This window comes from Xyrauchen texanus, chromosome 16 (assembly GCF_025860055.1).
Source record: "Xyrauchen texanus isolate HMW12.3.18 chromosome 16, RBS_HiC_50CHRs, whole genome shotgun sequence".
NCBI classification, from domain to species: domain Eukaryota; kingdom Metazoa; phylum Chordata; class Actinopteri; order Cypriniformes; family Catostomidae; genus Xyrauchen; species Xyrauchen texanus.
In genome coordinates, this window is record NC_068291.1 from 31,839,613 (window position 1) to 31,861,612 (window position 22,000).

A 22,000-nucleotide genomic window follows, 5' to 3' on the forward strand; every position below is an offset into this window, starting at 1 on the left:
TTTTTGTCTTTTTTTTTTTCTGTATTTTTCCCCTTAATGAGCTAAACTTTATGGGATATATTTTTGTGGTTTGTTTGTTTGGTTGGTATGCATTTGTCTGCTGTCAGAAAGGAATGACATGAAACAAGAATTTCAAGTCAGTTGATCAATACGAGTTTGCATGTCTGTTAATGGAAAAACTAGAACTGTAACCTGTATGCAAAATCAGTTTCTTTCTTTCTGTATGTAGACTATATACTCTTTATTTGGTCTTTATGCCCTTTGCACATTCCAGAAAAGACAATTACATACATATTACCTAGACATGTTTGATTACAAATCTTAAATTCATTGTTTTTATTAATACAAATTGAATTTCAGTGCCCTCTCTTTTACCGTAGAGCCAAAAAAAAAAAAAGAAAAAAGAAGCCTATTGTGAGTAAGTCAGTACCTCAGTGACCGTGACCTGCTTTGGTGACCGTCCATCTTGAAAATGTTTTTTTATGAGCTCATTGTATCTTACCAGGATTCCAAATGCCTCATTAATATTCAGTAGCACTCTAAGGGGGCTTTTGATTTATCAAAACATAAATTTTAACGTGTCTTTACTTATGATATTTTAAAAATGTTCTCATTTTTGTTAGGAGTTTTAATAGGCACTATATCATGGATATATAAACATGTAAATGAGGCAATACTTAAGTCAAGGACCTATTTTGGCAGCAAGATTCTATAAAATAACTATTTAGCAATAATGACAAATCTTTGATTTGCTCTGATGAGAGAGAGAGTGAGAGAGAGTGCACACTATGACTTGGACTACATCTGATATTTCTTATCTGAAATGTAATTCATTCTCAATGTAGTAACCCTTCTGAGAATCAAGGCCTGCTGAATTGTTCCTCAGTGTGTCAGGTTCTGTTTTTCTGAGAATGGACAGTTTTTACTTTTTCTTCTTAGGGCTAATAATGGCAGCAAGGTCATGTGTGCATGCAAGCTTCAATAGATCTAGATTGGCTCTCCAGTTTGAAAAAGCTCTGTTTGTGCACTGCTGAAGTTTTTCTCAGAAAAAGTTGTATTACAATATTTTTCCCCTCCTCTAGCAGTGTGTTAAGTGTGGGGTCATGATGATACACTGAAAGAGAAACTTAACGGATTTATTCTCCAAAACAATAAAGATTCTGTCATTTTCTCATCATCATGTTGCTCAAACCTGTATGACTTTCTTCCGAAGAACCTCTATCACATATAAAAGTTACTGGGGACTGTTGCTGTCAAAGCTCCAAAATGACAGAAGAGCATCATAAAAGATGTCCATATAACACTATTTATCATGATTTAGAGAGTATCAGTGAATAATGATTTCATTTCTGGTCTCTTTTTCATACAAAGATTTTTTTAATTTATATTTTCTGAGCTTGCCAGTCCTAGTCCTCATTCATTGTATGTTTTCCACTGAAGTCAGTCAGGTTTGGAAGAACATTAGGGTGAGTAAATTATGAGACATCTTTCATTTTGGGTGAACTATTCTTTTAACCAAAATCTCAGTTTTTATGAACGACTATATAAACCGGCACGTTAACCAGAAATCATGTTCACATTCAGAAATCTTGAGGCCACCATGTATAGAAAAGTGTAGTAAATTCATCCAAAGCTGAAGGACAATGATAAGACAGACATAATTATAATTATTCTGTTGTTCTTGAATGTAAAAAAAAAAAAAAAAAAAAGACCTTTGGACCACAGAATATTTGGAGGTTACTGCTCTGAACACAGATTTTATTCTGCCGTCATTATTGATGTTGACCAAATTTAGCATTTTGAATTCAACACCTCTTTATAGTTTACAATTATAATTGTTTTGTAATAAACTGAATACTGCCCAGCTATTTCAACAGGAAAGTTTATATTGTTAGTTTTCTTCTAAGCTGCTAAACTTTCACATGCACAGATGTACATTATGTTTGGTTGTAAACAATAAAGGACTGGAAATGTGTAATATTTGATTCTGATATCAATTTCTTTTGTATAGTTTGGGATTTAATGACTTATAATGTAACAGATACAAGAAAAATCTGTTAATTCTAGTCAAGTCAATTCTAGGCTTCTGGGGGAATCTTGTGTGATGTCAGTGTCAAGTATTGTTCACCTACCTAATCCTGTATACATAATCTCTGACAAACCACCATTAAATAACTTAACAAGGCTGGGACAGATTGGTCTTTAATGTTCAAGCACAGAAGGGAGGCAAATATGCGTTCATCATTGCCACACCTAGCACCTGTTTAAACCGTTCCTGACAATACGGAGTGATATATCAACATGACAACAGCATTAAGTCTTTAAAACAATCACAGAAACCAATGATGTACATAATTATTTAGTAATTTAAGTCAACAATTATTTAGTCATTTAAGTCAACAATTATTTAGTCATTTAAGTCAACATATTTTTTTTATTAGTATTTTTATTATTTCTTGATGCGATAACACGGTACACTCCATACAGTACTGTAAAATGTAGCAAGAAATCAAGGCTGTAGTACAACGAGTGTGAATCTGATGTGTATTCCCCAAGCATGTGTACATTCAAGTCTAGTATTCTGAAATGCAGATGTTTAGAGATGAAACTCAACTCAGGAGTGGCTTTACAACTTGCAGCACAGACCAAGCAGTTCTGATGTTCACTCACTTTTAGCTTAACTCTAAACATTTCTGCAGTTGGTAATACTATGTGAAACGGAGCACAAATTGACAGGTTCCCTCACAAAAAGTAACTAAAACAGTATTTAAAGGACACATATGTGATTGATTCCCATACACTCACTTCAACCAGCTGCCATGTACTGTATTTTCTGTTCTCATTATCTATACGAACAATTTACAAAGGGATTTTGTTTTTATATTGCACAGTTATGCACGCAAGGCACCCTGTAACTAATGTGTGAAAGCTTGAATAAAAAAAGATAACTTTGACAAACTTTTTGCAAAACCTGGAATCTAGTACATTAACAGTTATTAAAGTTGTTGTTTCAGAAAGGTTTAAAGGTTGTTGTATTTTAAAGGATGACATTTCTACTGATTTCACATTGACAAAAAGGTCAGTGTATTACTTTAGTAAGAAATTCATCCAGGCACAAAATATTTCTGTGTTTTGGTTCTTATACACCATGAAATATAATGATCTGGGGTTCTAGTTAAGTACCACTTTTTATTTTATTTTTTTTATATAGAGCTGTCTTAAAAGATATATACTATATACATGTTAAGTTCAATCAGCGTGACATAATGTTGATTTAAAGAATTTTTTTTTTTTTTTAAAAATCAAGGTTTCAGTGAGACATTTATAATGGAAGTGAACGGGGCCAATTATTGGAGGGTTAAAAAGGTTTATTCTTTGAGCTAATCGTTGTTTTTATGGTCGTTTTAGGGTTTACAGTGTTATGTCATGGCAACAAAGTTGTAAAATTAGAAATAATTGATCGCTACTTGGTGGTATAAATGGTGTCTATACTTTTGAAACGGTGAATATTTTTAAATTTACTGATTGGCTCCATTCACTTCCAGGTAAGTGCCTCACTGAAACCCACATTTTTGCTTTTCTTTAAAAAAACAAAAGGCACAAGCCGAAAATTATTTTTGTTATAATCAATATTATGCTGTCGATTGAGCTTAACTTGTATTGAACTCAAATTTTCCTTTAAAGAAACAGTTCACCAAAAATTGAAAGCACTGTCAACATTTTCTCACCCTCATGTTGTTCAAAACCTGTATGACATTCTATTGTGAACAAAAAGAATATATTAAGAAATTCCACTTTTCTATACAATGAATTTGGATGAGAGCCAGGGACAGCTGTGGTCACTATTCACCATCCTTGTATAGAAAAGGACAGATTGGACATTCTGCTATAAAACTCCCTTTGTGTTCCATGGAAGAAAGTAAGTCAAACGGATTTGGAACAACATGATTGAGTACAAGACATGATTTTTGGGTGAATCCCCACCCTAAAAAGCGGTATAAGGAATGCAAGAAAATTGAGAATTTCCTCAAAAAGAACAATATAGCTGTAATAGCTATAATTAAAGCTGTTACTAAGCTAGTCAAAACAAAGTTTCCTGCTCATTTCTATGAGACTGTGCTACAAATTAGTATTAGATGACCAACAAATCAAATTTAGATTAATGAAAACCATGATAATTGAAAACAGCATGGACAAGTGAAAGTAACAGTATTTTAACAGTGATTTTAAACGTTTACAGTGTAAAAGCACATTGAGGAGTTAAGAGTATGTTTTTTTTTTATGTGTGTTTAGTTAACACTACAGTAATGCATTTGGAGGTGGCTGCACATGGCCTTATGCATAGTAAAAGATAACCTGAATCTCTCAATCAGGTAAATACAGTCAAGGCACTCCAACAAAACAGAGAAGCTCAGTATTAGGCACGCACACTCAGTGGACACCAGCTATCCATGTAGTCGCCCACTTCCTCATTCACGTGGTTCATTAGGTGGTGGGATCTTCACGTCAGACGGCTCCACCCCCCAAATCTCACGGGCATACTCCGCAATGGTGCGGTCACTGGAGAACTTGCCAGAAGCAGCAATGTTCTTGATGACCACTTTGGTCCATTCTTTTGGGTTCTGAAAAAAATTAAAACATTTATAATAATGAGTAAAAATTATTATACATTTACATAACAAGTAAGCAAAATTCAAACTACAATTTAAAACAAAAACCTTTAAACTTGAGCAAGACACTTGTATGACAAATGTATAACAAAATAAAGGCTTCTTCTACCCCATGTGACTCTACCCTCCCTAACAACCGGGCCAATTTGGTTGCTTGGGAGACCTGGCTGGAGTCACTCAGCACGCCCTGGATTCAAACTCGCGACTCCAGGGGTGGTAGTCAGTGTCAATAATCTGAGCTACCCAGGCCCACTGAGTGCACCTTTACATTTTTATTGAACCCTCAATATTACTTTATCAGAAGTGTTAGTTCCCCCTAGTGTCAGTTTTAAAATCTACTGACAGCTATATAAATGCACAAAACACTTTTTGTTTTTCAAATATTTGTACATGAATTTGGGGTAAATATTGTTACGTGTTTAAGGAGGCCATTGATTATGAAAATGTTAATGTATAAACATTTTGTTTTGGGGTAAGTATTTTGTGAGAGTCTGATAGTTTAAATTTAAATGTATATTCAAATTATATCCACAATTGTGATTACATCTAATTTTCTATCATTAAACTGTAATTATATTATATTACCCATTGGCCACCCTGCTCTAATTATCAGCATTTGAAAATTCCTTAGTGGTCAACTAGTACTTCTGAATGTTCTTTTTTTTTTTTTTTTTTATAAACACTTTATTGCCTGACTCACCATGTAGAGATTATTAACTTTTTCTTGACAGCTGATGTAGGACTCATAGTCTGCAAACACTTTGAACCTGAGAGAGAAATGCACAATAGAAGTCAGATCCCTCTTCAAAAATAGTGTAATCAGAAAGTATTCAGACCCCATTTTTCACATTTTGATGTTCCAGCCTTATACTAAAATGAGTTCAGTTATTTTTTCCTTTCACATCAATCTTTGCAAATGTATTAAAAAAAATATCATATTGACACAAGTATTCAGACCCATTGATATGACACTTGGAATTTAGCTCAGGTGCATCCCTTTTCTCTGGATCATCTTTGAGAGGTTTCTACACTTTGAGAAATTAACCCCCGGCAAGCAACAAATCGGGTAAATTTTCTATTTGACAGGTGAATTACACAGTGTCATATGCCACTTATTTGTCAGTTTTTGTCAGCTTGTAATATAAATGTAACATGTTCCTGTTTTGTTATCAAAGGGTTTCTGTAGGTCTTCACATTGAACGGCTCTCATTAGCTAGTCCTGCTGCTCATTGAAAGTCTCATGTACTTGTATGTGTGGATCCGGAGTTGTTGAAGCCAGCTGCTCTTACGAGCTTCCTTGGCTCACACTCGCGCACACTGTTTGTAGCAGATGACTGCGAGAAAAGCGCTAATTCAGTTCATCCAGACTACATATTCATTTAATTAAACACATGAGCCGCCATGAGGTCAAAAGGAACTGCCTGCAGAGCTCAGAGGCAGGATTGTGTCGAGGCACGGATCTGGGGAAGGCTACAAAAACATTTATACTGCATTGAAGGTTCCCAAGTGCACAGTGGCCTCTATAATTGTTAAATGGAAGAAATTTGGAACAACCAGGACTCTTGCTAGAGTTGTCCGCCTGGCCAAACGAGGGAGAAAGGCCTTGCATTGACCATGAACCTGATGGTCACTCTGTTTGAACTCCAGACATCATGTGTGGAGATGGGAGAAACTGGACAGACTGAAGCCTCTCCTCAGTGCATGACATACACAAAAGCACCTAAAGGACTCTCAGACAGTGAGAAACTAGATTTTCTGGTCTGATGAAACGAAGATCGAACTGTTTGGCCTCAATTCCAAGTGTCATGTCTAGAGAAAACCAAGCACCACTCTGAAGCATGGTGGCGGTAGAATCATGCTCTCAGGGTGTTTTTCAGTGGCAAGATCAAGGTCAAGTTTATTTATATAGCACTTTAAAAGCACCATGAGTGCTAACCAAGGTGCTGTACAACAGACATAAAATAACACATGCCCCTACAATGAAAACCAATAATGAAAATCAAATAAAAAATAATTTCAATACAAATACAGGAAAAAAAGAAAAATCTAAAATCAACATAAAACAAAGTGTCACCAGACAGAAAATAAAAACATAATTGTAGCAATGGTGAAGACAAGTTACGAATAAAACTGGGGGGAAAAAAAGTATGTTTTAAGAGATGATTTAAATGTAGATAAGAGAAGGGGAAGATCTAATACAGTGTTTCCCAAACTGGTGTACACGTACCCCTGGGGATACGTGAATAACATTATGAGATTTACGGTTCTTTCAATTTCATCACAGTCTAATATAACATTCAAACCTGCAGTTCATGTTTTTCTCACTGGCAAAAATTATTTTGTGTGCCCTCTAGTGTAGAAACACCAAAATGGTTGTGTCATAAAGGTCAGAAAAATATGCAATGAAATAACCCTATCTTTTGCAGTTAAAAAATGCATCTACTCACGCCCCATGCGTCACACAAAATATATTTTTTCGTCAGCCCAGTGCTAGGTGACATAGCTTAGTGATAGCAAGTAAAATACTTGACTGTTTTACCAGACTTGCACATGTCAGTCGTCCACGATTTTAGTTTCGTAGTTTAAAACGCAATATGTATTTAAGGTCGGATGCATAGGGAGTTTTGATACTGATGGTATAAGTTCAAAAGCTTTGACGACAGGTGTCAGACATTCAGCAGCACAAAATCATTTTCCATATTCACACGCAAGTTTCAATCAGATTTGCTTGCACGGTAGAGACCTGTTTTTACATTGTTGCATGATGTTTTTTTCAGCAAATGATCTCCACCTCAACCTTGCTAACAGTGTCAAATGTGACATAAAAAAAGCACCTTGAGCTGGCCAGGCCATTGCACACATACTTAGCCGCACTGCTCAAATTCGGCCGGCAATGCCATACCTGCAGTGATGCGCAATTCCAGGTACAGAACCGAACGCTGTTATTCCGTACCACGACGCGATGAGTGGGGCATTTTCAAGTTATGCAGTTATAGCATACCTAACATTCCCATTTCGATCAGTAAGACATTTATTCAGTAGGTGTATGATTAATATAACATGTACAAAACATGTAAACATGTAACCTGTTAATATAAGGGAGTTGTTTTACAAAGGTAATTGTGTTAAACAGACATATTTTCAAATTACCTAGTGTGAATTTTATCTATGTGTTAGAGAGGGGTATGCAAAAGGATGTTGAATGTTTGAAGGCATAATATGCTCCCTCTTTTTTGTCCCGGTCTCAAAAAGGGCTGCGGCATTCTGTACCATTTATAGACGCGAGAGTGAGGACTGGTTAATTACAGCATAGAGAGCAGGGACTGGGGGAGTTGTCAGGGTTGAAGGAAAGCTGAACGCAGCAAAATACAGAGATATCCTCAATGACAACCTGGTCCAGAGCACTCAGGACCGCAGACTGGGCTGAAGGTTCACCTTACAACAGGACAATGACCCCAAGCACCCAGTCAGGACAAAGCAAGGGTGGCTTAGAGACAACTCTGTGAGAGTCTGGACTTGAACCCAATTGAACATCTCTGGAGAGACCAGAAAATGACAACCTGACAGAGCTTGATAGGATCTGCATAGAGGAATGGCAGAAAATCCCCAAATCCAGGTGTGCAAAGCTTGTAGCATCATACCCAAAAGACTTGAGGCTGTAGACACTGCCAAAGATGCTTCAACAAAATACTGAATTAAGGGTCTGAATACTTATGTCAATGTGTTATTTCAGTTTTTTTCTTTTTAATAAATGTGCAAAGTTAGCGAAAATCTATTTTTTTGCTGTCATTGTGGGGTATGGAGTGTAGACTGATGTGAAAAAATACATTAAAGCATTTTTGCATAAGGCTGCATCATAACAAAATGGAAAAAAATGGGGTCTGAATACTTTCTGAATGCACTGTATATAAACAAAAAGAAATATGATCATACCTGTGTGTTAAATGCAGGTCAATGCAATATTTAACTAATCAAACACAAACAATGCCATGCTCATACAATGCACACATACCTGTCATGTTTCATGAGCATATCGACGATATCTTTAAAGAGTTCAGGCTCTTTGGGGCTAAAGAATCCACTGCTGATTTGATCCATCGCCTGTTTGAGCTCAGGTAGTCGCTCATAGTATTCTCTGGCATTGTATCTGGATAACAAACAAATAAAGTTAGGCCCAACATGACTAGGGCTGGGTATAGTTAAAATATTTTCAACTTTGGTTGGAAAAAAAAAAACTTTGCAGGAAAACAACGGTGTATTACCGCTGGTTGGACGCTAGGTGGTACTATGGGATAATTTTCGGTAAACATGGTTAGGGTTCAGCTTCAAACTTTGAACTTTATTATTTTTTATTTTATTTATTCATTTCAAATGAAACTGAAAAAAAAAATAAGTGCATTAAAAGTGTTGTTCACATTTTAAATTGTTGTGCGTGCTTCATCCGTGCATTAACTACCCATCGGGTATTTCGTTATCCAAGAAAATATATCATGTGTGAATAAATTAATTTTGTTCCCTCCTTCACAATATATGTATCCAATTACATCGGAAACCTTGGGCTGAGGGATTAGTGATGATTCTTGCTTTATTGATTTTGCATTGAATATTCAATAATTTATTTAAAAGACAAAAAACTTAAATCACATACATTTCTAAATTCAAATTGCACCCCAAACAAAACACACATATATATATATATATATATATACGCAACCATTTTTCCATTTAACGTCAGGCAAGAATCAGTCTAAACATGCAGGCGGAGAATTTCTTAAGAGACATAAAAACCATTACAAATGTAAAAATTATAATTATAATGATGATAATAATCACGGTTCGAGGTGAACATGTTTTTGTATTTTATATATTTTGTATTATTTTACAGGCTGCAGAGTTGCATTCACAATAAACTGCTCTGTGGAAATAAAGTGAACTGAACTCAAAGCACCTCCTGAGCTGAGATGTCTGAGGTCATTTGCAGCACTCATAAAAAATAAAATTCAGAAGACAGAAACAAAGAGCGAGATCCTTAGATGCACGTGTTCCACGAGACTGCACGCCTCCGTATCAGCACGTCATATATGCCCATATACGGCTTTTCTACCATCTGTACTTAATAATATAGTAAAGAGTGTTTCTTCAAACGCGTGTCTTTGTGTCTACGGGCAAATTATTTGTAATATTAATTTGATAATAATAATAAAATAGATTAATGGGAAAACGAGCCAAATATCGTCATGACATGGTCAAAGACATCATCTATTGTCGATCAATCTGACCATCATTGATCCCCGATATCATCGTCTGTTTGCTCAACCCGAATGCATTTCTCTCTATAAATTAACAAAATGTTCAGACAGTCTCTAGCTGTTTTTTCCGACACATTCAGTATCATTACAGCTTTTCCCAGTGTCGCTGTGGCTCGCTTCGTGTGTGCGCTTGTAAAAAATATATTTTAAAGGCTCATTGTTACGGTTTAGTATTTCTCTGTAATGTAGAACAGTGTTAGCAATGTTATTTTCTCAGCCCTGGAACTCAAACCATTTTCTGATACTACTGTTTTTCCTTGATGCCTAAACACAGCTAATCACCACCACTTTTAGATTTGGGCACATCTAGCATGTTACATGCTTATCACTGACGTTGACGAGATTAACCCCTTAGGTATCGAAATTTGGTACCGAACAACAAGATATTTTTCGCCACTTGGATTTTTAGAGGCAATTCAGTCGGTGCCTGAAATGTATCGAACTCGATACCCACTAAGACACTGATGATTGTAGCTGTACATTCAGTGTAGTTACTCAAAGGACAGATTGTAGTTTAAATAATTTTCTAAAATCAGTACACAAAGTGTTACATTTGTGGCTAGTGGTTTCTCAGGGCCTTTAAGTCTCACATCCATCCATGTTTGATTTAGTCAGTCCACCTCCTCTTCTATTCCTCCTCCTCTTTCTCCACTCTCTCACTTACCCCTTTTTGTCCATGGCCTCCACATCCTCCACCCTCATGCCAAAGATGAAGAGGTTTTCCTCTCCAGCTTCCTCTGCCATTTCTACGTTGGCTCCATCCATGGTACCGATGGTCAGAGCCCCGTTCAGCATGAATTTCATGTTTCCTGTACCGGAGGCTTCCGTGCCCGCCGTGGAGATCTGCTCGGACAGGTCAGCAGCAGGGATGACTGAGGAGCAAAACGTTTGATAAATAATTTGATGCTGAACACATAACCTGTGTCATCCTAACCCTGCTGACTACAGTAGATATATATATATATATAGCTGTAATATCTCAAAATTAAAAATCCTATGCAAAAATTGTATGGTTTTGAGTCAGGAATCGTTGACTCCCTGATATAACTAACCCTTCTCAGCTAGTGAGACTCTGTAGTTTTCCAGGAAAATGACCTTGAGTCTGTCTCCCACAACAGGATCATTATTCACCACTTCTCCCACTGAGGTGATCAGTTTAATGATCATTTTTGCCATGTGATAGCCTGGTGCTGCCTGCAGAGGGCAGTGTGTAATTGGAGAAAAAAAAGCAAGGTTAAGAATCTAGATAAGATTTAAGATTCAGAAGTAAACCTAGAGGACTCAGATATTGAATTTTAAATACACACAAACAGTCAGCTATTAAAACTGCTAAATATATTCAGAAAATAACTAAAAAAAGAAAAGAAAAAAAAAAGAAAAACAAATCTGAAAAACAAAAATCATGATACATTTTTGCAGATCAAGAACTCAGTAAAGATTTTGAAATATCTTTTGCATTTATGGTAATACTGAGTTTTTCATCAATGTGATATTTTAAAATAATTTAAAATACTTACATTTTCATTTCCATTAATTTAAATAATAATAATTTTAAAAAAAACTCAAACCAGATTTACATACCTTTCCACCAACCATTACTGTCCTGGGAACAAACTTCTTGTTTGGTTCCTTCTTTATCCCTACAATGCACAGAATGAAAAAAAATTATTATTTCAGTATATCAGTAAAGACAAACCAATATTGCAGTCAGTTCCTTTTGTCTGCAAACAGGTGGCAGTGTGGAGTCATTGATTTCCTATGGATTTATCAACCCAACCTGAAAACACTCCCGTATTGTACGAGTTTGCTGCTGTGCTTACTGTTGTATAAAGTGATAATATGAAGGCAGTTGAGCAGTTGTCTCTTGTACTCATGGATTCTCTTGACATGAACATCAAAGATGGACTCAGGGTTGATCTTCACTTTGTACTCATTCTCCAGATACACTGCAAACTTCAGCTTATTCTCCTAAACAAACAATAAATCACACATAAATATCTCCAATGGTATTACTTGAATAATCATTAACCCATATGTTTTTCCTCATTTAAATGGAGCAGCATTTCTAGAGCTATTTCTTCCGATTGCATTACACAGCCTTCAATATGATGCCAATATGATGCTGTTATAGTGTTCCATGCCTTTTATGTTCAGAGAATTACTAAGATTTTTCTTTTTGGAAATCTTTTGTCTTTTATATTTTGACTGTCATCATTTATAAATACCAAATACCAGGGTTGGTAAGATTACAGAAAGTTTTCTAAACTAATACATTTACATGCAGACCTGTTTAACTTTGGCCACATCCCGAATAAACATTTCATCATTGATGAAGTCCAACAGCTTCCTCAATTCAAACAGATCTGTTAAGAAGTCCTCACCAATTTTCTGAAAGGGAAAAGAGGACATTGCAGTGAGGAACAGACAGAAAACTGAGTATAGAGTAAAATGCTATACTGTACAATACTAGACTAATTGCAACACTAGATAATGTTAGGAAGGTCACCTCAGCGATGATGTCAGCCAGGCCGGGGTTGCAGAGGAGTAGCCACCGACGAGGTGTGATGCCATTCGTCTTGTTCTGGAATTTTTCCGGCTCAATGTCAAAAAAGTCCTTAAAGCTTAAACAGATTTAAAACAAATCAAATTAAATGTCTTGAAGTTATAAACCTAACCATATCTATGAAGAATGCCCTATAAGGATGTCAATATACTGCATAACTGACCTAACAAATAAGTATAGAGTAAATCAAACTGAATGGAAAAGAAATAAAGCCTATTACACAGCTATCTAAAATTCTTGATTCTGAGGTCAAATACACTCACTGAGCACTTTATTAGGAGCGCTATGGTCCTAATGAAGTACCTGACATGGTCTTCTGCTGTTGTATCATATCTGCCTCAAGGTTCGACGTGTTAGGCATTCTGAGATGCTGCTCTACTCTCTACAATTGTACAGAGTGGTTATCTGAGCTACTATAAACTTTCTGTCATCTCAAATCAGTCTGGCTAATTTCCGTTGACCTCTTTCACCAACAAGGAATTTTCGCCCACAGAACTGCCGCTCAGTAAACTCTAGAGACTGTTGTGTGTGAAAATCCCAGGGGATCAGCAGTTACAGAAATACTCAAACCAGCCCATCTGGCGGCAACAACAATCATGCCATCGTCTAAATCACTGAGATCAAAAAATTTTCCCCATTCTGATGGTTGATGAGAACATTAACGGAAGCTCCTGATCCATATCTGCTTGATTTTATGCATTGCACAGCTGCCACATGATTAGATAAATCGCATGAATAAGTCGATGTACAGGTGTTCCTAATAAAGTGCTTTTTGTATAATGACCACTAAGCTGTTTAATTGACTGTTGTTCCATGCAAAAGATGCGTTACTTTCAGGTCTTCGTAATTCTTATTTCAAGTCCATTTATTTATTTATTTATTTATTTGTTTGTTTGTTAAACAGCCATGTAATGCATGGGATAAAGTACAATCAGCCAGTAATAAACAAATTACCCTTTCATATTAATAAAAACTTGTGCTACACTCTGATACTACACTCACACAGTGCTTTTGACAATATCTGAGTGAATCCGTGCGACTCCGTTGACGGCGTGTGACCCCACCACACAGAGGTGAGCCATGTTGATTCTTTTAGGATCACCCTCCTCAATCAGAGACATCCTGCGCAAACGATCAACATCCCCCGGATATAGAGCAGCAATTCTCTACAGCAGATTTAATTACAAAACTGATCAATTTACCAATTAATCAAGTGTTTCATTTGTTTAATTGGAGTGTTTGTGTGCTTGTCCTCACATCCAAATGTCGCTGGTTGATCTCGTAGATGATCTCCAGGTGTCGTGGTAGAAGAGTCTCAAACATGTAAATAGGCCAGCGCTCCAGAGCCTCTGGTAACACTGTATGGTTTGTGTATGCACACGTCTTTGTGGTGATCTCCCATGCCTACACACAGCACAGGCACACATTTGTTTTTCTATCATGAGGGGACTTTTCAATTACACACACACACACACACACACACACACACACACACACACACACACACACACACACACACACACACACACACACACACACACACACACACACACACTTTCTTCATTTCTTCAACAAAACCAGGCCCATGCACATTTTTATTGAAAACGAAATAACATTTCTAGTTCAACTCCGCAATCCTACGTTTGTTACCTACATCAACATGCAGCTGAAAGCATATGCGCAACAATGAAACAGAAGGGACTACGGCTGTTTGCTAGTTCATTTACGCCATAACAGTCACTTATGAGCTCATTTAAGATATTGATATTGTATTAATAAAGTGTAAATAACCCCTATGGCTCAACTGGTAGAGCATGGTGCAAACAATGTCATGGTGATGGGTTTGATTTATATGGAACATACGGACACATTGTATACCTTGAATGGTAAATTTGGATAAAAAGCTCTTGCCAAATGCATGTCAATTGTGAAGTATATTAGAGCATGAGTAGCTTTCACACCTTTTCCCAGTCCAGGTGCTCAATATCCACCAAGATTCTCATTAGTTCAGGAATTGCCAGTGCTGGATGAGTGTCATTTAACTGGATCGCCACCTAAGAGACAGGAAGATCTAATTTAAAAAAAATATTATTTTGCAAAATCTTTTGGACAAGGTTTTTCCTGGTGATTGTAAAGCCAAAGGCCAAGTGGCTGTATTTACTTAATCTAACCTTCTCATGAAAAGTCCCGAAAGAGGTGCGCACAGGATCCCTGCAGCCAAATTTTGAAGATTTGAAACGCCTGATAATGTCCTGCAGAGTAGCAGCCACCACAAAGTACTCCTGCTTTAATCTGAGCTCTTTCCCTTCAAAAAACTAAGAAACATATAGAAAGGTATAAATATTCATGTGAGATTAGACAGATAAATTATTAAAAGAGCACACAAAAGCATACACCAATAGTTATTAGGCAAAATACTGCATTTTCAGTAAGCGGTTTCAATGGGATAACCAGGTATTGTGTCTTCTGGCTGTATAGTTTAGTAGTTATATGAACGGAGTAACAATGCAACCCATTGTGCTGCTGTAGCTTCAAACTGGTCTTACGTTTGCATCCTTTCCTGTAGTTTTTTGCACATAATTATCTGTTCCAAAGTTGTCTAAGATAAGATTGTTCTTAGCTGCACTCTGCGTATGCCAGTCTGCTAAAACTTATGCTTCATCTCCATGTCTACACAGTCTAAGTATACACACATGATTTAGAACAATGTTATCATTTTGGCCTGAGAAACATTTGGACTGACATATGTTTTGTTTTTATAAACACACACAAATACTTTATTTACTCAAGTCAGGCGTGCACGCGCACGCACGCACACATCTCACCAAGTGTATTGTAGCAATGACAACTGTATGCACTTACATTGTCATTGGGGTACAGTACTCGTGAGATGTTTTCTGCCAGGTTCCGGTCCAAAACAGCCTGGATGTAGTCCCCCACATTAACTAGAATTAAGAGAGAATGCAAAATCAACAAAAAAACACCATATAATTACTTATCAAACAACAGAAATAAGCACAATATTTAAAGATGAAATATGCCATTTTTGTGATACCAGCACCACCGAAGAGAATTGCAAAAATAAACAATGTTTTCAAAACAGCTTTCTACGCCCCTCCTCTGCAGTTGTTCAAAAAGTTGGATAGTCCTGCCCCAACCCACTCCATTTGTTGAGTAACGTTGTTGGGGCAGGTCCAAGTGGGTCTAAACAAACAGGAATGTTTATAGCACCACAAACACACAGTGTTTACAGTTTTCGAGAAAATTAACCAATGAATGGCTTACTTATAGTCATTTCTGCATATTAAGCAAAAGTATTTCAACACTGAAAAGGTTACATACTTTAAGATAATCATTTACAAGTTGGATTTCAGTAATCATTTTGTAGAACCCACATATTTAGATTTTAATCATGTAATGACGAAATGTGACATTACTTGGAATAGTTTCTGAATCTTACATTGGTAACACTTTACAATAAGGTTCAATTCGTTAACATTAGTTAATGCATTAGGTATCATGAACGAACAATGAACAATATATTTTTTACAGCATTTATTCAACTTTGTTAAATGTTAGTTAATAAAAAAATTTAAAAAAACTATGATTATTGTTAGTTCATAGTGTATTAACTAATGTTAACATATACAACTTTGGATTTAAAAAAAAGAACATTAACCAAGATTAATAAATGCCGTAAAAGAATTGTGCATTGTTAGTTCATGTTAACAAATGGAACCTTATTGGATCCTTAAGTGTTACTGCATTTGTTATAAAATTAGACATTCAGTCTTAAAGCATGCTGGGCCCTCTCAAGCAGAGGCGTATCCATGGGTAATACTGGCCTGCTGCCAGCTACTCCCCTGTTTCTGCTGCATTGCATTGGACAAGGGGGCTATATTTAGTATTCTACACAGAAACCATTTTCCCAGGAAACAAGTTCACGCTCATATAGACTCGACGAAGAAAATAAGACTAGGCCTGACAAGCAGAAATATAACAGACTCTCAACAATACTACCAACAACACAGTCTACCAGTCAGTTCAAGCATAACAGTCCTGCAATGGTCGAAGCAGCACTTGAATCCAGACAATATGTGTGGTGTTAAAAAAAAGGATATGGTTTCATATGAACAGTTTCACAAACAGATAAGAGAGAAGTGAAGTGGAGAGAGGAGAGGCCAGCCTTTGCTCACTATATGAATAATATAACAGCTAAAATGTATGTTTGGATCCTTTACCCAAACCATAACCGATGAGCTCACTTAGTTTTATTAATATAGGAAAAAGGGAAACAGAACATCAGAAGAAAATGGGTTCACTCGACCTCGGCCTGTTGAATGCGTGTAAACAATGCGAGATAGTCACTGTGTGGACTTACATTCTTGTAAGTTGAAATCATTAGGAGCTTTGGCACTCCACAGTCTCATAGTATTCACAGTGTTGTTTTTATAACCAGGCACAGGAGTGTCATAAGGCATTGCGAGCACCACCTACAGAGGAGGATAAAGTGATAATATAGAATAGAACTGAATTGGACTGAAATTGACAATTGAAAATAGAGATATACGAGACACGCTGACCTGGGAGTCAACCCACTTTGATCCCTCATGCGTGTGCTCCACTCGGCCATAGAAATGCACAGGCAGCATGTACTCTGGGCGGGCCTTCTCCCAGGGGTTACCATAGCGAAGCCAATCATCAGCCTCCTCTACCTGAAACAGAATGTTTCATAGTTTAATGGTTTGGCATTTGAAGGGAAAAAAAGAAGGCATTTTACTCTACTAACTAAAGGAGAGGTATAAAGCAATAGTCCATTAATACATCAGAATCACTCATACGTGATGGTCCTGTTTTACCTGCCAGCCATTAGTGATCTTCTGATTGAAGATTCCAAACTCATAACGAATACCATAGCCATATGCTGCCAGACCCAGAGATGCCAGGGAGTCCAGGAAACAAGCTGAAAGAGAATTATCATAATAGACGTTTGGTGACTATGTCAGAGAGGGCAATAGATTTGATGAATGGGTATAGGGAGCTTGAAAAGTTTGGTACCTGCTAGACGTCCGAGACCTCCGTTTCCCAGTCCAGCATCTTCCTCAATCTCTTCCAGTTCTTCCAAGTCCAGTCCAAGCTGAGGATCGATAACCCCATGTCAACAAAACACACAACCCCATCCAAAAATACATAAATAAACGCATTAAAATTGCGCAATAGTGTTCTAACAAAATTCCTACATTGCAGCACATCCATTTACACATTTAACGGATTATGTAAACTAGGTACAGTTTACTGTTTCAACAACTTCCATGTAGTCACATTCAAATAAGGAAGGGTTTTATGCTAACAGTCTTGCAAGCATGTTACAAATGATCAACAATACCAAAGAGCACTCTGTGGGTGAGCAGTGGAAAAAACAACAGCTGTTTTTAAAGCTTCAGGATGTTTAAACCCTTGAGTGTCAATTTATAAAATACTATATATTAATATTATTTTCTACTTTCAATTAGTTTTTTTCTTTCAACATCAGTCCTGATCATAACTACCAAATATTCATTAATTTTCAGGATTTTAACCCTTTAAATGCCAGTTTGTTTAAATAATGCCACTGTTGTTTTTTATGGAAAAAATAATTCATTATTATTATTTTCCATATCTAAATGCAAAGGCGAATGTTTTTTTGCAGGGGGGGGGGGGGTATCACAGTCTAGGATTTGTCAATGATTAGCAATAACATTGATTTTGATGCATTATTATTTTTGTGCAGTATCAGATTAAAATGTTAAAAAAAAACACACGCAGTACCTTAGAGGACAAAAATGTCCACATCAAAAAACTGGCATAAAAATATTATATATTAATATTATTTTCTACTTTCATGGACTTAGATTTTTTTTAACCAACATAATTTAACCAACATTTTTATACCAAATATTCATTAATTTTCCAGATTTTAAACCTTTTAAATGCCAGTTTGTTTACATAATGCCACTGTTGTTTTTGTACACACACACATATTTAAAACACACTCTGACATCCATACCAACACACCCACAAAATTTTTGCTGCATCATTTATGCAACTGGCCTGCAGTGCTCTAAAATACAGCAAACAGAAAATAGGAAAAAGCATGCATTTGCTCCATAGGCTAAACATGAGAAAAATGGTGCCATTTGGTGGAAAATATGACAAATTTACATTTTGAAGCCAGGGCTCCGGAATGAAAGCATAATATCATAGAATTCATGATTTTATGCTTTAAATGGCACTGGAATCAAATATTGCCATTTTAATGGGTTTCCATGGGGACATTTTTGTCCTCAAGGTCCTTAGTATAACTATTTTGTGTACACTGTGTATGATGCATTATAGGAACTGAGGTTGAAATATCAAAATACCCCAAAAATATACAACTTTGGCTAAATGTATGCAGTAGACAATAACACAGCCAAAATGAATATATAAATGAAAATAAATAAAAGAAAGGTCGCATAAGGGTTAAGTAATTGAGCCAGCTCTGCAATTAATCAAGAAATGCTCTATACAGTCACAGTGTATAATGCTATATTAACCACATTTCACCTGGTAGATGGCCTCGTCACAAGTGTTCTGTAGACCAAGATTAATCATGGTGTTCTGGAGCGTTCTGCCCATATAGAACTCCAGAGACAGATAATGGATGCGCTGCAACAGAAGAGAGAAATGACATGGAAAGATTTAAAAGGACAGATTCCATGCCAGTATAGAGATCTAGAAAAAGATCATGTATTTTTGACAATGAAAAGGAATCTGAAAAGTGTGACATATTACAATGAAAATCAGATGATGCACAACTTTGAATCCAGTAAAAATGTATGCAGCCCCCACATTGTCGATGCCCAGTCTGCCTATAGCTAGCACCTGCCCTGTTCTTATTAGCTACATATATAATAGAAACCTTTTAAAACTCATTAAATCTTAGTTCAAATTACCTCAACATCAACCTTTAGACATTGCATACGAGAAGATTACTCAAATGTGCCTTCTACCACGGGAGGCCTTTAGCTCTGTTGCAATACCTGCCTGCAGGTGAGTAAACAATTTATGGAAAAAGTGATGCATAGTATACCTACTAATTTTGTAAAGATTAATAAAATATCTCATTAAAATTGACAAGTTAACACACTCTTCTTCATGACCAAGAAAAATACACTAACAGAGAACTTTAATACCAATTTCATGTGATTATCTAATCAGGCAATCGTGTGGCAGCAATGCATAAAATCATGCAGATACATGTCAGGAGCTTCAGTTAATGTTCACATCAACCATCAGAATGGAAAACATTTTTGATCTCAGTGATTTGGATGTGGCATGATTGTTGGCAAAATACTCAAACCAACCGTGGCCAGACGGGTTGGTTTGAGTATTTCTGTAAGTGCTGATCTCCTCATATTTTTTACGAACAACAGTATCTAGAGTGTACTCAGAATGGTGCTAAAAACATTAAACATCCAGTGAGCGGCAGTTCTGAGAACAGAAACGCCTTGTTGATGAGAGAGGTCAACAGAGAATGGCTATACTGGTTCAAGCTGACAGAAAGGCAACCGCTCAGATAACCGCTCTGTACAATTGTAGAGTGCATTATAGCATCTCAGAATGCACAACATGTCGAACACTGAGGCGGTTGGGCTACAAAAGCAGAAGACCACGTCGGGAACTTTATTAGGACCATAGTGCTCCAAATAAAGTGCTCGGTGAGTGTACATACTGGTCATGTCTTATCCAGGACTCTGAAGTACTACATGCATAATTTGATCTCTTTGACTTGGGATCAACTTTTCAAAGGAGTTAATTCAGCTGTCTGCACAGGGAGGAGTTTACAGCCTGCTGAATGACTCAAAACCACACTGAAAATGCCTTTAATACCACAGACTTGAATAAATGCTTGAAAGTGTCACTCAAACATGCTCAGATGTCATTTAATTGCATAGATTAAAAATTAAGGTACACTTTTACGGCCTTCAGGCCTAGTGCTTGACACAACTGTTTCTGGAAATACTTTGTGTATTGATGGTTCCATTCAGACCCCCTTGTAATCATTAAACAAAAAGTCACATCAAGCATGGATCAGTGGAGCTAGAACAACGTGGATGACATACAAATTAAATTTCCCAACTCATAGTATAGCTGCATCCCGGGTCACAAGTGTCTAATAATAGCATGTACCATGTGTCACTATATTAGGCAAGGCCCATTATTTTTATATTGGGGAGGACAGTAGAGTGTAATCTGTACTTGCCCTTGTGAGCACAAATGTAAAGTGACAAAACCTTGAATTGCTCATAATGACCTAATGTGACAAGGAATTGAGATCACACTCTTCCATGGAAAACAAACCAACAGCTTACATTACACGTCTGATGAAGGACGAGGCTAAATAGATGACCATGCAAATACCACATCAAAGAGGAAACAAACACAGGTCCCTGGGAAACAGCTTAAATCATGCATGAACATCCATCTGAAGGGCCATTCTAGGTAGTGAAATGTCTCCAAAATCAGGTTACATTCACTAGGAATAATCACGATGTACTTTGAATATGATGGGTTTATTGCATTGAATAGCTTTCTATAAAATTAATCAGTGCCAGCAGTAGCATGCAATTCTGATGTATATTTGTTTATTTATTTACTATATTTCTAAGTTAGAAATATATATGAATATATATGATTTTAAATATTTTTTATTCAATGACTGCACAACCATGGCACTTCCTGGCTTTTCTGCATAGGGAAGGGGAGGGGAAGAATAAGAAGACAACCGTACCTTTGGGTCTTTCTCATAGTAATACTGCTGAGTGCGGATCCAGCGGCCCACCAGGTGATCACGGACCGTGTGCGCCAGGGCGAAGTAATAATCGCGCGGGGTGGCCACATTGCGGTCCTTCACAAGGGTGAAGTGAAGATGCCTGTTGAAGCTCTTTTTGATTTCGACAACATCCCCGAGGCCAGCTATACCACGCACACTGATCTGCTTGCGCTTTTCGTGGTCAGTCAGAGGTTTTGACATGTTTCCGGTGCGCTTAAATAAACCTAAGAATTAAAGTTTAGACCCTTGACTTGTTTTGCGCAGCTCGTTACGGAGCTCGAGGACTTTACACGCACTGCTCCTGTCGAGACACACCCCTACGTCAGCTGCAGAAAAGAGTGGGCGGGGATTATTTACAGCCTGTTTATTGGTCGGTAACACTATCCTAATTGGATTTCTATTAGTTGCTTAGAATGTCAATCATCTCTTCAACTCTGAAACTAGCTATGTTACAGCTCTGTGAGCTACAGGCTACTCGAGAAGTTCGGTACCCAGAATCGGAGACACTTTACCGCTTTTTTGTAATAAATAAATAAATTGCTTTGAACTTTCAACAAAAGATAATATTTTTACCAGCTGTAGTAAAGTGGATTTCTAAAGAGTT

General features: G+C 36.9%; 1 protein-coding gene across 1 annotated transcript; it reads right to left on the reverse strand.

Annotated features, from left to right (window-relative positions):
• Positions 1 to 69: 69 nt before the first annotated feature.
• pygb (phosphorylase, glycogen; brain) lies at positions 70 to 21,708 on the reverse strand. Its single transcript, XM_052145063.1, has 20 exons — positions 21,355 to 21,708; positions 19,128 to 19,229; positions 17,601 to 17,679; positions 17,402 to 17,505; positions 17,126 to 17,257; positions 16,924 to 17,035; positions 15,405 to 15,487; positions 14,714 to 14,857; positions 14,504 to 14,596; positions 13,800 to 13,946; positions 13,545 to 13,708; positions 12,486 to 12,600; positions 12,266 to 12,367; positions 11,800 to 11,947; positions 11,561 to 11,619; positions 11,032 to 11,173; positions 10,644 to 10,851; positions 8,683 to 8,817; positions 5,371 to 5,437; positions 70 to 4,622 (listed from the first exon to the last, which is right to left on the reverse strand). Exons 1-20 carry the CDS (start codon positions 21,595 to 21,597, stop codon positions 4,470 to 4,472), a joined length of 2,532 nt encoding a protein of 843 aa, XP_052001023.1. The 5' UTR covers positions 21,598 to 21,708; the 3' UTR covers positions 70 to 4,469.
• Between the last annotated feature and the right edge of the window lie 292 nt (positions 21,709 to 22,000).